This window comes from Anomaloglossus baeobatrachus, chromosome 2, assembly GCF_048569485.1.
Source record: "Anomaloglossus baeobatrachus isolate aAnoBae1 chromosome 2, aAnoBae1.hap1, whole genome shotgun sequence".
In the NCBI taxonomy this organism is placed as follows: Eukaryota; Metazoa; Chordata; class Amphibia; order Anura; family Aromobatidae; genus Anomaloglossus; species Anomaloglossus baeobatrachus.
The window spans coordinates 91,913,634-91,930,766 of record NC_134354.1 but is presented as its reverse complement, the minus strand read 5'-3'; the positions used below and the strand labels follow the sequence as shown (position 1 = coordinate 91,930,766).

General features: G+C 55.3%; 1 protein-coding gene across 1 annotated transcript in view; it reads right to left on the bottom strand.

Moving 5' to 3' along the window:
- ZRSR2 (zinc finger CCCH-type, RNA binding motif and serine/arginine rich 2) overlaps window positions 1–17,133 on the bottom strand; it is an 85,934-nt gene that overhangs the window by 45,649 nt on the left and 23,152 nt on the right. Inside the window, exon 4 of the mRNA XM_075335163.1 lies at window positions 738–843. Coding sequence (XP_075191278.1) covers window positions 738–843 — 106 coding nt within the window. The remainder of the gene's footprint in view (window positions 1–737; window positions 844–17,133) is intronic.

Here is a 17,133-nt window from a genome sequence, read left to right as displayed (position 1 = left end):
TAACTTTATTTTTAAATACCCTTCTTATTAGCTTTCCTTCTTGTGACTTCATTTGAGAGAAAACTTAAATGTGATGTCACAGGAGGCTGGGGCTGCACTCAATTCCCTGCAGTGCCTCCCACCCCTCCAGGAACAGGCGCATTGCGGCCCGCTCATTCCCTTCTCGTCACCTCTGGGTACGTGACCTCTGATGTGCGTAAGGTCACTTCCAGTTGACCTGACATCTCCATGGCCGGCCCCAGACTTCCTGAGTGACCGGGCTATGGGCGGTGTTTTTCCTGCTCGTCACAGCCCAGCAACTCGCTAGCTCTCTCCTTCACTGAGAGTGCCACAAGCAGGAGCGATGCTGGGCTGTGATGAGCGGTGAAACGCCACCCACAGCCCAGTCACTCACGGAATCCTGGGGCCGAATGCGGGGAAGTCAGGTCAACTGGAAGTTGACATGACATCAGAGGTCACGAGAAGGGAATGAGCGGACCGCAATAGTGACACTCAGGCACTATTGGCAAGACAAGGTATTTGAGAGAAGCCTTGCATCTCAACATATCGATGTGGCTTCAAAAAATAAGTAGTGAACCACCTCCAACTCTAGAGCTGACAGATTATCACTGTAGTCAACAATAAATCATATTGTATGAGTAAGAGACAGGACAATATCATCCCCGAATCACAGAGCACATCAGAGGTTTATCGGGCGGCTACACCCCTCTTATATACACCCCTCTTATATACTATACCTCCTCTTCTTCCCGTCTTTGAGCCGCTTCCTGTTTTTCAACTCTTAGCTTGAATTCATCCTGAGCTTTCTGTTCTCGAACAAGCCATTCTTCATGTAGTCTCTGCCTGCAGATACAGTGACGATATTACTCCAATCAGTGAATATAAACCCAAAGATATCCATAATAAGATATCCAAAAAGGCCTTTTAGTGAACTCTACAGTGAAAAGCTGTCAAGATCCCTACTTATTACAGGCTTAAAGCCTAGAAGACATAATGGGGGTCTGCAGCTTTCCTTCAGAAACTTTGTAAAGCTCAAGTCGGGACCAAATGCTGGTTACAGAAAACTACAGTCCAGAAACATGGACACTTTGTGCGACACTCTGCTGCTTCAGTATGCCACTGTACTACAGAGAATTAGCTTACAATTTATTTTCCCTGCCATACAAAACTCAACAGAAAGCTATGCCCTTGTATAAAACAAGACTACAGTAAGGCAGATATAGCATTATAATATAAAGTGGGGGTTGAAAGTTTGTGAGCCATTAAAAATTTTACGTTTCTGCACAAATTTGACCTAAAACCTACATCTGTTCTAACAGCAGATAAACAGAATAAAAATCAAACAAAGGAGTCAAAAATATTGGACTTTTGAGGAAAATGATATAATATCAGGTCTGTGAGTGGTAAAAGTATGTAATCCTTGAGGATGAATGAAGGGAATTTTGTTTACTTACCGTAAATTCCTTTTCTTCTAGCTCCAATTGGGAGACCCAGACAATTGGGTGTATAGCTACTGCCTCCGGAGGCCACACAAAGTATTACACTAAAAAGTGTAAGGCCCCTCCCCTTCTGGCTATACACCCCCCCCGTGGGATCACGGGCTCCTCAGTTTTAGTGCAAAAGCAAGAAGGAGGAAAGCCAATAACTGTTTTAAAGACAAATTCAATCCGAGGAACAACATCGGAGAACTGAACTCTTCAACATGAACAACATGTGCACCCGAAAAAACAAAATCCCTAAGAAAACAGGGCGGGTGCTGGGTCTCCCAATTGGAGCTAGAAGAAAAGGAATTTACGGTAAGTAAAGACCCAGACAATTGGGACGTCCAAAAGCAGTCCCTGGGTGGGTAAAAGAATACCTCGTGATAGGGCCGTCAAACAGCCCTTTCCTACAGGTGGGCCACCGCCGCCTGAAGGACTTGTCTACCTAGGCTGGCATCCGCCGAAGCGTAGGTATGCACCTGATAATGCTTGGTAAAAGTGTGCAGACTCGACCAGGTAGCCGCCTGGCACACCTGCTGAGCCGTAGCCTGGTGCCGTAATGCCCAGGACGCACCCACGGCTCTGGTAGAATGGGCCTTCAGTCCTGATGGAATCTGAAGCCCAGCAGAACGGTAGGTGTGAAGAATTGGTTCCTTGATCCACCGCGCCAGGGTGGATTTGGAAGCTTGCGACCCCTTACGCTGACCAGCGACAAGGATAAAGAGTGCATCCGAGCGGCGCAGGGGCGCCGTGCGGGAAATGTAGATCCTGAGTGCTCTCACCAGATCCAATAAATGCAAACCTTTTTCAAATTGGTGAACTGGATGCGGACACAAAGACGGTAAAGTGATATCCTGGTTGAGATGAAAGGAGGATACCACCTTAGGAAGAAATTCTGGAATTGGACGCAGAACTACCTTGTCCTGGTGAAATACTAGGAAGGGAGATCTGCATGATAACGCCGCCAGCTCGGACACTCTCCGAAGAGACGTGACCGCCACTAGAAAGGCCACTTTCTGTGAAAGACGAGAAAGGGAAACATCCTTCAAAGGCTCGAAAGGCGGCTTCTGGAGAGCAATTAGGACCTTGTTCAGATCCCAGGGCTCCAACGGCCGCTTGTAAGGGGGGACGATATGACAAACCCCTTGCAGGAACGTGCGTACCTGAGGAAGTCGCGCTAGGCGCTTCTGAAAAAATACGGATAGCGCGGAGACTTGACCTTTAAGGGAGCCGAGCGACAAACCTTTTTCCAACCCAGACTGCAGGAAGGAAAGAAAAATAGGCAATGCAAATGGCCAGGGAGAAACTCCCTGAGCAGAGCACCAAGATAAGAATATCTTCCACGTCCTGTGGTAGATCTTGGCGGAGGATGGTTTCCTAGCCTGTCTCATGGTGGCAACCACTTCATGAGATAAACCTGAAGCCGCTAGGATCCAGGACTCAATGGCCACACAGTCAGGTTCAGGGCCGCAGAATTCAGATGGAAAAACGGCCCTTGAGACAGCAAGTCTGGACGGTCTGGCAGAGCCCACGGTTGGCCTACCGTGAGGTGCCACAGATCCGGGTACCACGACCTCCTTGGCCAGTCTGGAGCGACGAGGATGGCGCGGCGGCAGTCGGCCCTGATCTTGCGCAGCACCCTGGGCAACAACGCCAGAGGTGGGAACACATAAGGTAGCCTGAACTGCGACCAATCCTGAACTAGGGCGTCTGCCGCCAGAGCTCGGTAATCGTGGGATCGCGCCATGAAAACCGGGACCTTGTTGTTGTGCCGTGACGCCATCAGGTCGACGTCCGGCATCCCCCAGCGGCGACAGATCTCCTTAAACACGTCCGGGTGAAGGGACCATTCCCCTGCGTCCATGCCCTGGCGACTGAGAAAGTCTGCTTCCCAGTTTTCCACGCTTGGTATGTGAACTGCGGATATGGTGGATGCCGTGTCTTCCACCCACGTCAGAATCCGCCGGACTTCCTGGAAGGCCTGCCGACTGCGTGTTCCCCCTTGGTGGTTGATGTATGCCACCGCTGTGGAGTTGTCCGACTGAATTCGGATCTGCTTGCCTGCTAGCCACTGCTGGAAGGCTTGTAGGGCAAGATAGACTGCTCTGATTTCCAGAACATTGATTTGAAGGGTGGACTCTTTCCGAGTCCACGTACCGTGAGCCCTGTGGTGGAGAAACACTGCTCCCCACCCTGACAGGCTCGCGTCTGTCGTGACCACCGCCCAGGATGGGGGTAGGAACGACTTTCCTTTCGACAATGAGGTGGGAAGAAGCCACCACCGGAGAGAGTCCTTGGCTGTCAGAGAGGGAGACATCCCTGTCGAGGGATGTCGACTTCCCGTCCCATTGGCGGAGAATGTCCCATTGAAGTGGACGCAGATGAAACTGCGCGAAAGGAACTGCTTCCATTGCCGCTACCATCTTCCCTAGGAAGTGCATGAGGCGCCTCAAGGGGTGCGACTGGCTCTGAAGGAGAGATTGCACCCCTGTCTGTAGTGAACACTGTTTGTCCAGTGGAAGTTTCACTATCGCTGAGAGAGTATGAAACTCCATGCCAAGATATGTTAGTGATTGGGTCGGGGTTAGATTTGACTTTGAAAAGTTGATAATCCACCCGAAACCCTGGAGAGTCTTCAGTGCCACGTTCAGGCTGTGCTGGCATGCCTCTTGAGAGGGTGCCTTGATAAGTAGATCGTCCAAATACGGAATCACAGAGTGACCTTGCGAGTGCAGGACTGCCACTACTGCTGCCATAACCTTGGTAAAGACCCGAGGGGCTGTCGCCAGCCCGAAAGGTAGAGCTACGAACTGCAGGTGTTCGCTTCCTACAACGAAGCGTAGAAAACGCTGATGCTCTGGCGCAATCGGCACGTGGAGATAAGCATCCTTGATGTCTATTGATGCTAGGAAATCTCCTTGAGACATTGAGGCGATGACGGAGCGGAGGGATTCCATCCGGAACCGCCTGGTTTTCACGTGTTTGTTGAGCAGCTTTAGATCCAGGACGGGACGGAACGACCCGTCCTTCTTTGGCACCACAAACAAATTGGAGTAAAAACCGCGACCTCGTTCCTGAAGAGGAACGGGAGTCACCACTCCTTCCGCCTTTAGGGCGGACACCGCTTGCAGAAGAGCATCTGCTCGGTCGGGAGGTGGAGAAGTTCTGAAGAAGCGAGTTGGAGGACGAGAGCTGAACTCTATCCTGTACCCGTGAGACAGAATGTCTCTCACCCAACGGTCTTTGACCTGTGACAGCCAAATGTCGCCAAAGCGGGAGAGCCTGCCACCGACCGAGGATGCGGAGAGAGGAGGCTGAAAGTCATGAGGAAGCCGTCTTGGTAACGGTTCTTCCGGCTGTCTTTTTTGGTCGTGACTGAGTCCGCCAAGAATCTGAGCCCCTCTGATCCTTTTGAGTCCTTTTGGACGAGGAGAATTGGGACCTGCCCGAGCCTCGAAAGGACCGAAAACCAGACTGTCCCCTCCTCTGTTGGGATTTGATTTGTCTGGGTTGAGGTAAGGATGAATCCTTACCCTTGGAGTGTTTAATGATTTCATCCAAACGCTCACCAAACAGTCGGTCACGAGAAAAAGGCAAACTGGTTAAGCACTTCTTGGAAGCAGAATCTGCCTTCCATTCTCTCAACCACAAGGCTCTACGTAAAACCACGGAGTTGGCAGACGCCACTGCCGTACGGCTCGTAGAGTCTAGGACAGCATTAATCGCGTAAGACGCGAATGCAGACATTTGAGAGGTCAAGGGCGCCACCTGCGGAGCAGATGTCCGTGTGACCGTGTCGACCTGTGTAAGCCCAGCTGAAATAGCTTGGAGTGCCCATACGGCTGCGAATGCTGGCGCCAACGACGCTCCAATAGCTTCATAGATGGATTTCCCGAGCTCCATCTGTCTGTCAGTGGCATCTTTAAGTGACCCCAGGGTCAGCCCTGCACAAGTTCAGGGGGAAAAGGATATCGTGTATCTTTAAGCCGTTTGGAGAAACGCTTAGCGTATAACGTCAGAGTGGTCCAAAAGTGCTCAATTTACGCTTGGGATACCTGAAATGGAATTTCTCCTGCTGTGAGGCTGACTCCTCCGCAGGAGGAGCTGGTGGAGAATATCTAACATTCTATTGATGGACGCTATAAGATCATTCACTATGGCGTCACCATCAGGTGTATCCAGATTGAGAACGGTCCCAGGATCAGAATCCTGATCAGCCACATCCGCCTCATCACACAGAGAGTCGTCCAGCTGGGACCCTGACCAGTGTGATGAAGTTGAGGGCCGCTCATAGCGAGCCCGCTTAGGCCGTCTGGGACTGTCGTCCGAGTCAGAGTCGTCACCCTGGGGTGCATGCGACACCTCCTGAGCTCGGGAGTGATCCAGCTGAGGGGGACCAGGGAGCAATGATTCAACAGTGCCCATGGTCTGAGTTACTGGTCTAGACTGCAATGTTTCAAGAATTTTAGACATAGTCATAGACAATCTGTCAGCAAAAACTGCAAACTCCGTCCCTGTCACCTGGACAGCATTCACAGGTGGTTCTCCCTGGGTCACCTCTAGCAGCGGCCCCGGCTGAGCAAGTGCCACAGGGGCCGAGCACTGCACACAATGGGGGTCAGTGGAACCTGCCGGTAGAGCAGCCCCACATGCGGTACAAGCAGCATATAAAGTCTGTGCCTTGGCACGTTTGCTTTTTTGCGGACGACATGCTGTTGTCTGCCTTGAGTAACCTAGGAGGGTATATAGCAGAGAGTCACCAGCGACCGTACAGTGTAATGTATAGCATGCAAGCACAAAAATACACAGTACACTTCGGCACAAGTGGGGGTGAGCCCTTGAGGGCTGCTTACCGCCCGCTGAAAAGCGGGTGTGAGGTCGCAGAATCCCGTGTCTGGGTCTCCCAGTCTCCCCTCTCCAGCTCAGCGTGCAGACAGGAATGGCTGCCGGCGTCCTGTGAGGAGGGGCGGACCGTGGGCGTGCCACAAACAAAGTGCGGGAAACTGGCGTCCCACTGTGCCCAGTGTGAGGGCTGGAGTATGTAAAGCAGACTCCAGCCCTCAGCGCTGATGGTCTGTACAGCGTCCCGCCCTCCCCCTGACTGGCAGGTCTGGGGGCGGGAACGAAACGAACTAGGCCGCAAAAGCCGGGGACTGTAGTAATAAGCGCGGCCGTCATACATGCACGGCTAGCGCGGAAGTCCCCGGCGCACCACAAGTCCCAGCCGCGTTGCAGTGAAAACTGACCCCAGCGGCCGGCGCGGCCGTTCGTACTAAGTCTACTCACTCAGCAGCGCTGTAGTGAGGAATGGCACAAGCGCAGCAGCGCTGATGTCCCCGGCGCACTAACACGCCCAGCATGCTGCGGTGTGCGCGCGGTATGCCCGGGGACACAGAGTACCTTAACGAAGCAGGGCCCTGTCCCTGACGATACTCAGCTCCATATCCAGCCGATTCTCCGGGGGCTTTGGAAGGAGCACGGTCTCAGTGCCTGGAGACCGGTAAAGTCCCACTTCACCCAGAGCCCTAATGGGGATGGGGAAGGAATCAGCATGTGGGCTCCAGCCTCCGTACCCGCAATGGGTACCTCAACCTTAAACACCGCCGACAGAAAGTGGGGTGAGAAGGGAGCATGCTGGGGGCCCTAGTATGGGCCCTCTTTTCTTCCATCCGACATAGTCAGCAGCTGCTGCTGACTAAACAGTGGAGCTATGCGTGGATGTCTGACCTCCTTCGCACAAAGCATAAAACTGAGGAGCCCGTGATCCCACGGGGGGGGTGTATAGCCAGAAGGGGAGGGGCCTTACACTTTTTAGTGTAATACTTTGTGTGGCCTCCGGAGGTAGTAGCTATACACCCAATTGTCTGGGTCTCCCAATTAGGAGCGACAAAGAAAGATAATTTTGAAGGTGAAATTAAGTCTGGTATTGTCAATCTATTGGATTACAATAACTGACCCATTTACATGTTAACAAGGATCTACCTCCTTGAGAAAGCAACAGTACCTCCGCGAAACGTGCGTTGGTGGTGATCCTGCATCTTTTATGGGTACTTTGTACTGATGTGGTGACTGAGCCTGGGTTCCCCTGTGACTGCACCTGCACTTTAGGTAATTCTTTAATCCCTACTATCCAAATCTGACTATACTGAGCTATGTGCATTAGCACTCTTTCAGATCTTTCAGCAGATTTTCATAATTTTTCTACAACCTTTGCCTCCTTTTCCTCCTTATTTTGCATTTCTATCCTCAATGTTGAGGTGTATTCCATGCTTCACCTATTGGTGTTCTTGGACTGATTAGAGGCAAATGGGCATCGATACTAGTTATAACCCATCTGCCTTTTATACATCATGTACTTCCCCTTTATCCTTTGGTAGATTTTATCTTGTGATAGTGTCATGTTGTGTGTGATCTTCTTTAATAAAATTATGTATATTGCTCGTTTTCTTCCTTGTCTGAAGGATCTACCAAAGTCTGATCTTCACAACAGTTTGTGGAAGTTTAGAAATAATCAGGAGAAAGGCATAAAATAGTCTGGAAGGTAACAAAGGAATCCAAGGTATCCTCTAAGCAACTAAAGACCTCACTCACATTAGCTAATGTTAGTGATCAGGAGTCCATCAATGATGGAAAAATAAATTCTGAATTCTATCACAAAATTCTAAAAGGAAAATGTCAGGACATCTCTCGCTGAGCCAAATCTCAAGAGAACGTGGGTCAGGTAGAAAGGGAAGGACACAAAACGTTCTACAAAAGTATCACTAAGGAAACAAAGTTTTGTATTTGACAAGTCAAAGCCTGATCTAAAAAAGGAACCTACAGTGCCTTGCAAAAGTATTTGGCCCCCTTAAAGAAGTTGTCCAGTCACCAAAACTGATTTTTTTTTTTCTGATAAATCTTGCTAATATGTGCCCCTCAACACATCTATTATGTTTTTTCAGCAAAATTACCTTTCATTGTGCACTAGCAGCACATGCTCATTGCTGGCTCCAGCTCTGATGGGGTTAATCTCTCCTCTGACTTCCTGTGTTCAGTTCCTACAAGTCCCAGAATTCTTTGTGGCTCTAGGGCGGTGTCTGGCTTATCTAACACACCCATTGTGTCTAATACACCCACTCTGCTCCCACCCAAACCCTCCTCCCTGCCTCTTCCCAGTGGATGTGCACTCAGAGAAATCACAGATACAGCAGCTCTGCACAGCCAGGGGAAGAAAGTGTGTGCGCGTGTATATACAGTGTGTGTGTGCGTATATACAGTGTGTGTGTGTATATACAGTGTGTGAGTGAGTGTGTATGTGAGTGTGTATGTCATACTCACCTGTCTGCAGGGTCCCGGTGCCATGCCTGCTTCCAGCCCCTGTCTCGGTCCCGCCGCTCTGGCTGTGTGCAGTCTCCCCGGTGCATGCACGAAGCTTGCAGGACCTGGCCGTGGATCACCTGATGCAGTCACCTGACGCATCAGCTGATCGTAGTCTCGCCGGCTTTTTCTTGCCCGGCCGGCTATCAGCTGATCCTGCCGTCAGGGGACTTCATCAGCTGATTACCGGCAGCTCCTGCAGTGATGGGCCAGGATCAGACTCCGCTCCAGGAGCTGCCGGTAATTCAGCACAGACGTGAGTATTTATTTATTTATTTTTTTTTTCTACTGATGCATCAGCTGATTGTATAATCGGCTTTTATACAATCAGCCGATGTGTTATGTGATTCACATCCTTTATCCTGACACATCATCTTATCGCTTTGCCTTCCAGCAAACCGATCAGATGATACTGGATCCGGATTGGACGGCGCGGGACCCTGACCCAGGATTACTGCGGAGGGGGGTTTATTTCAATAAAGATGGAGTCACTAATTGTGTTGTGTTTTATTTCTAATAAAAATATTTTTCTGTGTGTTGTGTTTTTTTTTTTTTTTTTATCATTACTAGAAATTCATGGTGGCCATGTCTAATATTGGCGTGACACCATGAATTTCGGGCTTAGGGCTAGCTGATAATATACAGCTAGTCCTAACTCCATTATTACCCGGCTAGCCACCCAGCATCAGGGCAGCTGGAAGAGTTGGATACAGCGCCAGAAGATGGCGCTTCTATGAAAGCGCCATTTTCTGGGGTGGCTGCGGACTGCAATTCGCAGTGGGGGTGCCCAGAAAGCATGGGCACCCTTCACTGTGGATTCCAATCCCCAGCTGCCTAGTTGTACCCGGCTGGACACCAAAATTAGGCGAAGCTCACGTCATTTTTTTTAAAAATTATTTCATGAAATTCATGAAATAATTAAAAAAAAAAAAAAAGGGCTTCTCTATATTTTTGGTTCCCAGCCGGGTACAACTAGGCAGCTGGGGGTTGGGGGCAGCCCGTACCTGCCTGCTGTACCCGGCTAGCATACAAAAATATGGCGAAGCCCACGTCATTTTTTTTTCTTTTTGGGTAAAAAACTGCATACAGTCCTGGATGGAGGATGCTGAGCCTTGTAGTTCTGCAGCTGCTGTCTGCTCTCCTGCATACAATGAACATTTTGAATAAGGAAATGACATCAGACCTTTTTTATTTTTTTCATCAACAATCTTTAATGGCATTGTGCACTGATTAAAAACGCAGTGAGCAAAAACGCAGCAAAAAAGGCACCAAATCGCGGCAAAAAACGTGACATGCAGCATCCGGTCACCTGCACTACAAGTGCCAGAGTGGAGAAAGATAGTGACATGCAGCACACTATGTGTCAGAGCAGAGCATGTCACTGTCTCCACTCTGCTGACCTCACAGCCCGTACACGCTGCGATGGATGCAGGGGGGCACAGAACAAGTAATCGGCCGACACTGGAGTCATCTGATTACTTGGGATGAATTGAGCAGTAAAATGCTCTGGTGCTCGATGGGCGAAGCCCATGCCGTTTTTTTTTAAAAAAATTAATTAAAAATAAAAAATAAAAAAAATCACATTGTTTGTGGGCTCCCGCTGCATTTTCTGTTGCTAAGGGTAACCAAAGCAGCTACTGGCTGCTAGCCCCCGCTGCTTGGTGTTACTTTCACTGGCAATAGAAATGCAGGGAAGCATTTTTTTTTTTTTATAAAGGTTTTTCCCTGAAAACGTTTTTTAAGAAAATGACGTGGGCTTCGCCATATTTTTGTATGCTAGCCAGGTACAGCAGGCAGCTACGGGCTGCCCCCAACCCCCAGCTGCCTAGTTGTACCCGGCTGGGAACCAAAAATATAGAGAAGCCCTTTTTTTTTTTTTTATTTCATGAATTTCATGAAATAATTAAAAAAAAAAATGACATGGGCTTCGCCGAATTTTTGAGTCCAGCCAGGTACAACTAGGCAGCTGGGGATTGGAATCCGCAGTGAAGGGTGCCCAAACTTTCTGGGCCCCCCGCTGCGAATTGCAGTCCACAGCCGCCCCAGAAAATGGCGCTTTTATAGAAGCGCCATCTTCTGGCGCTGTATCCAACTCTTCCAGTGGCCCTGGTGGCAGGTGGCACGCTGGGTAATAAGGGGTTAATACCAGCTATGTTTTACCCGCTGGTATAAAGCCCGAGATTCTAAATGTCAGGCCAAGGTTGACCTGGCCATTAAGAATCTCCAATAAAGGGTTAAAAAAAAAAAGACCACACAGAGAAAAATACTTTATTAGAAATAAATACACAGACACAGTAGGGACTCCATGTTTATTACTCCCTCTCACCCCTCCACGATGGAGAGATTTCTGTACTGACCATGCCAGGAGAGAGCGGGGGGGGGGGAAAAAAGAGAGCGAGCGGGGGGGGGGGAAAAAAGAGAGCGAGCGGGGGGGGGGAAAAGAGAGCGAGCGGGGGGGGGGGAAAAAAGAGAGCGAGCGGGGGGAGGAAAAGAGAGCGAGCGGGGGGGAGGAAAAGAGAGCGAGCGGGGGGGAGGAAAAGAGAGCGAGCGGGGGGGAGGAAAAGAGAGCGAGCGGGGGGGAGGAAAAGAGAGCGAGCGGGGGGGAGGAAAAGAGAGCGAGCGGGGGGGAGGAAAAGAGAGCGAGCGGGGGGGAGGAAAAGAGAGCGAGCGGGGGGGAGGAAAAGAGAGCGAGCGGGGGGGAGGAAAAGAGAGCGAGCGGGGGGAGGAAAAGAGAGCGAGCGGGGGGGAGGAAAAGAGAGCGAGCGGGGGGGAGGAAAGAGAGCGAGCGGGGGGAGGAAAAGAGAGCGAGCGGGGGGAGGAAAGAGAGCGAGCGGGGGGGAGGAAAAGAGAGCGAGCGGGGGGAGGAAAAGAGAGCGAGCGGGGGGGAGAAAAGAGAGCGAGCGGGGGGGAGGAAAAGAGAGCGAGCGGGGGGGGGGAAAAGAGAGCGAGCGGGGGGGGGGAAAAGAGAGCGAGCGGGGGGGGGGAAAAGAGAGCGAGCGGGGGGGGGGAAAAGAGAGCGAGCGGGGGGGGGGAAAAGAGAGCGAGCGGGGGGGGGGGGAAAGAGAGCGAGCGGGGGGGGGGGGGAAAGAGAGCGAGCGGGGGGGGAGGAAAGAGAGCGAGCGGGGGGGGGGGAAAAGAGAGCGAGCGGGGGGAGGAAAAGAGAGCGAGCGGGGGGGGGGGAAAAGAGAGCGAGCGGGGGGGAGGAAAAGAGAGCGAGCGGGGGGGAGGAAAAGAGAGCGAGCGGGGGGGAGGAAAAGAGAGCGAGCGGGGGGGGAGGAAAAGAGAGCGAGCGGGGGGGAGGAAAAGAGAGCGAGCGGGGGGGAGGAAAAGAGAGCGAGCGGGGGGGAGGAAAAGAGAGCGAGCGGGGGGGAGGAAAAGAGAGCGAGCGGGGGGGGAGGAAAAGAGAGCGAGCGGGGGGGAGGAAAAGAGAGCGAGCGGGGGGAGGAAAAGAGAGCGAGCGGGGGGGGAGGAAAAGAGAGCGAGCGGGGGGGAGGAAAAGAGAGCGAGCGGGGGGGAGGAAAAGAGAGCGAGCGGGGGGGAGGAAAAGAGAGCGAGCGGGGGGGAGGAAAAGAGAGCGAGCGGGGGGGAGGAAAAGAGAGCGAGCGGGGGGGAGGAAAAGAGAGCGAGCGGGGGGGAGGAAAAGAGAGCGAGCGGGGGGGAGGAAAAGAGAGCGAGCGGGGGGGAGGAAAAGAGAGCGAGCGGGGGGGAGGAAAAGAGAGCGAGCGGGGGGGAGGAAAAGAGAGCGAGCGGGGGGGAGGAAAAGAGAGCGAGCGGGGGGGAGGAAAAGAGAGCGAGCGGGGGGGAGGAAAAGAGAGCGAGCGGGGGGGAGGAAAAGAGAGCGAGCGGGGGGGAGGAAAAGAGAGCGAGCGGGGGGGAGGAAAAGAGAGCGAGCGGGGGGGAGGAAAAGAGAGCGAGCGGGGGGGAGGAAAAGAGAGCGCAGGGGGGGAGGAAAAGAGAGCGCAGGGGGAGGAAAGGAGAGCGCAGGGGGGAGGAAAGGAGAGCGCAGGGGGAGGAAAGGAGAGCGCAGGGGGGAGGAAAGGAGAGCGCAGGGGGGGAGGAAAGGAGAGCGCAGGGGGGGAGGAAAGGAGAGCGCAGGGGGGGGAAAGGAGAGCGCAGGGGGGGAGGAAAGGAGAGCGCAGGGGGGGAGAAAGGAGAGCGCAGGGGGGGAGGAAAAGGAGAGCGCAGGGGGGGAGGAAAAGAGAGCGCAGGGGGGGAGGAAAAGAGAGCGCAGGGGGGGAGGAAAAGAGAGCGCAGGGGGGGAGGAAAAGAGAGCGCAGGGGGGGAGGAAAAGAGAGCGCAGGGGGGGAGGAAAAGAGAGCGCAGGGGGGGAGGAAAAGAGAGCGCAGGGGGGGAGGAAAAGAGAGCGCAGGGGGGGAGGAAAAGAGAGCGCAGGGGGGGAGGAAAGAGAGCGCAGGGGGGGAGGAAAAGAGAGCGCAGGGGGGGAGGAAAGAGAGCGCAGGGGGGAGGAAAGAGAGCGCAGGGGGGGAGGAAAAGAGAGCGCAGGGGGGGAGGAAAAGAGAGCGCAGGGGGGAGGAAAAGAGAGCGCAGGGGGGGAGGAAAAGAGAGCGCAGGGGGGGAGGAAAAGAGAGCGCAGGGGGGAGGAAAAGAGAGCGCAGGGGGGGAGGAAAAGAGAGCGCAGGGGGGGGAGGAAAGAGAGCGCAGGGGGGAGGAAAAGAGAGCGCAGGGGGGAGGAAAAGAGAGCGCAGGGGGGGAGGAAAAGAGAGCGCAGGGGGGGAGGAAAAGAGAGCGCAGGGGGGGAGGAAAAGAGAGCGCAGGGGGGGAGGAAAAGAGAGCGCAGGGGGGGAGGAAAGAGAGCGCAGGGGGGGAGGAAAAGAGAGCGCAGGGGGGGAGGAAAAGAGAGCGCAGGGGGGGAGGAAAAGAGAGCGCAGGGGGGGAGGAAAAGAGAGCGCAGGGGGGGAGGAAAAGAGAGCGCAGGGGGGGAGGAAAAGAGAGCGCAGGGGGGGAGGAAAAGAGAGCGCAGGGGGGGAGGAAAGAGAGCGCAGGGGGGGAGGAAAAGAGAGCGCAGGGGGGGAGGAAAAGAGAGCGCAGGGGGAGGGAAAAGAGAGCGCAGGGGGGGAGGAAAAGAGAGCGCAGGGGGGGAGGAAAAGAGAGCGCAGGGGGGGAGGAAAAGAGAGCGCAGGGGGGGAGGAAAAGAGAGCGCAGGGGGGAGGAAAAGAGAGCGCAGGGGGGGAGGAAAAGAGAGCGCAGGGGGGGAGGAAAAGAGAGCGCAGGGGGGGAGGAAAAGAGAGCGCAGGGGGGGAGGAAAAGAGAGCGCAGGGGGGGAGGAAAAGAGAGCGCAGGGGGGGAGGAAAAGAGAGCGCAGGGGGGGAGGAAAAGAGAGCGCAGGGGGGAGGAAAAGAGAGCGCAGGGGGGGAGGAAAAGAGAGCGCAGGGGGGGAGGAAAAGAGAGCGCAGGGGGGGAGGAAAAGAGAGCGCAGGGGGGAGGAAAAGAGAGCGCAGGGGGGGAGGAAAAGAGAGCGCAGGGGGGGAGGAAAGAGAGCGCAGGGGGGAGGAAAAGAGAGCGCAGGGGGGGAGGAAAAGAGAGCGCAGGGGGGGAGGAAAAGAGAGCGCAGGGGGGGGAGGAAAAGAGAGCGCAGGGGGGGGAGGAAAAGAGAGCGCAGGGGGGGGAGGAAAAGAGAGCGCAGGGGGGGAGGAAAAGAGAGCGCAGGGGGGGGAGGAAAAGAGAGCGCAGGGGGGGGAGGAAAAGAGAGCGCAGGGGGGGGAGGAAAAGAGAGCGCAGGGGGGGAGGAAAAGAGAGCGCAGGGGGGGGAGGAAAAGAGAGCGCAGGGGGGGAGGAAAAGAGAGCGCAGGGGGGGGAGGAAAAGAGAGCGCAGGGGGGGGAGGAAAAGAGAGCGCAGGGGGGGGAGGAAAAGAGCGCAGGGGGGAGGAAAGAGAGCGCAGGGGGGGGAGGAAAAGAGAGCGCAGGGGGGGAGGAAAAGAGAGCGCAGGGGGGGAGGAAAGAGAGCGCAGGGGGGGAGGAAAAGAGAGCGCAGGGGGGGAGGAAAAGAGAGCGCAGGGGGGGAGGAAAAGAGAGCGCAGGGGGGGAGGAAAAGAGAGCGCAGGGGGGGAGGAAAGAGAGCGCAGGGGGGGAGGAAAAGAGAGCGCAGGGGGGGAGGAAAAGAGAGCGCAGGGGGGGAGGAAAAGAGAGCGCAGGGGGGGAGGAAAAGAGAGCGCAGGGGGGGGAGGAAAAGAGAGCGCAGGGGGGGGAGGAAAAGAGAGCGCAGGGGGGGGAGGAAAAGAGAGCGCAGGGGGGGGAGGAAAAGAGAGCGCAGGGGGGGGAGGAAAGAGAGCGCAGGGGGGGGAGGAAAAGAGAGCGCAGGGGGGAGGAAAAGAGAGCGCAGGGGGGAGGAAAGAGAGCGCAGGGGGGGGAGGAAAAGAGAGCGCAGGGGGGAGGAAAGAGAGCGCAGGGGGGAGGAAAAGAGAGCGCAGGGGGGGAGGAAAGAGAGCGCAGGGGGGGGAGGAAAAGAGAGCGCAGGGGGGGGAGGAAAAGAGAGCGCAGGGGGGGAGGAAAAGAGAGCGCAGGGGGGGGAGGAAAAGAGAGCGCAGGGGGGGAGGAAAAGAGAGCGCAGGGGGGGGAGGAAAAGAGAGCGCAGGGGGGAGGAAAAGAGAGCGCAGGGGGGGAGGAAAAGAGAGCGCAGGGGGGGAGGAAAAGAGAGCGCAGGGGGGAGGAAAAGAGAGCGCAGGGGGGGAGGAAAAGAGAGCGCAGGGGGGGAGGAAAAGAGAGCGCAGGGGGGGAGGAAAAGAGAGCGCAGGGGGGAGGAAAAGAGAGCGCAGGGGGGAGGAAAGAGAGCGCAGGGGGGGAGGAAAAGAGAGCGCAGGGGGGGAGGAAAAGAGAGCGCAGGGGGGGGAGGAAAAGAGAGCGCAGGGGGGAGGAAAAGAGAGCGCAGGGGGGGAGGAAAAGAGAGCGCAGGGGGGGAGGAAAAGAGAGCGCAGGGGGAGGAAAGAGAGCGCAGGGGGAGGAAAAGAGAGCGCAGGGGGGGAGGAAAAGAGAGCGCAGGGGGGAGGAAAAGAGAGCGCAGGGGGGAGGAAAAGAGAGCGCAGGGGGGAGGAAAAGAGAGCGCAGGGGGGGAGGAAAAGAGAGCGCAGGGGGGAGGAAAAGAGAGCGCAGGGGGGAGGAAAAGAGAGCGCAGGGGGGAGGAAAGAGAGCGCAGGGGGGAGGAAAAGAGAGCGCAGGGGGGAGGAAAAGAGGAAGAGCGCAGGGGGGGAGGAAAAGAGAGCGCAGGGGGGAGGAAAAGAGAGCGCAGGGGGGAGGAAAAGAGAGCGCAGGGGGGAGGAAAAGAGAGCGCAGGGGGGAGGAAAGAGAGCGCAGGGGGGAGGAAAGAGCGCAGGGGGGAGGAAAAGAGAGCGCAGGGGGGGAGGAAAAGAGAGCGCAGGGGGGAGGAAAAGAGAGCGCAGGGGGGAGGAAAGAGAGCGCAGGGGGGAGGAAAAGAGAGCGCAGGGGGGAGGAAAAGAGAGCGCAGGGGGAGGAAAAGAGAGCGCAGGGGGGAGGAAAAGAGAGCGCAGGGGGGAGGAAAAGAGAGCGCAGGGGGAGGAAAAGAGAGCGCAGGGGGAGGAAAAGAGAGCGCAGGGGGGGGAAAAGAGAGCGCAGGGGGGAGGAAAAGAGAGCGCAGGGGGGAGGAAAAGAGAGCGCAGGGGGGAGAAAAGAGAGCGCAGGGGGAGGAAAAGAGAGCGCAGGGGGGAGGAAAAGAGAGCGCAGGGGGGAGGAAAAGAGAGCGCAGGGGGGAGGAAAAGAGAGCGCAGGGGGGAGGAAAAGAGAGCGCAGGGGGGAGGAAAAGAGAGCGCAGGGGGGAGGAAAGAGAGCGCAGGGGGGAGGAAAAGAGAGCGCAGGGGGGGAGGAAAAGAGAGCGCAGGGGGAGGAAAAGAGAGCGCAGGGGGGAGGAAAAGAGAGCGCAGGGGGGAGGAAAAGAGAGCGCAGGGGGGAGGAAAAGAGAGCGCAGGGGGGAGGAAAAGAGAGCGCAGGGGGGAGGAAAAGAGAGCGCAGGGGGGAGGAAAAGAGAGCGCAGGGGGGAGGAAAAGAGAGCGCAGGGGGGAGGAAAAGAGAGCGCAGGGGGGAGGAAAAGAGAGCGCAGGGGGGAGGAAAAGAGAGCGCAGGGGGGAGGAAAAGAGAGCGCAGGGGGGAGGAAAAGAGAGCGCAGGGGGGAGGAAAAGAGAGCGCAGGGGGGAGGAAAAGAGAGCGCAGGGGGGAGGAAAAGAGAGCGCAGGGGGGAGGAAAAGAGAGCGCAGGGGGGAGGAAAAGAGAGCGCAGGGGGGGAGGAAAAGAGAGCGCAGGGGGGGAGGGGAGAAAGAGAGCGCAGGGG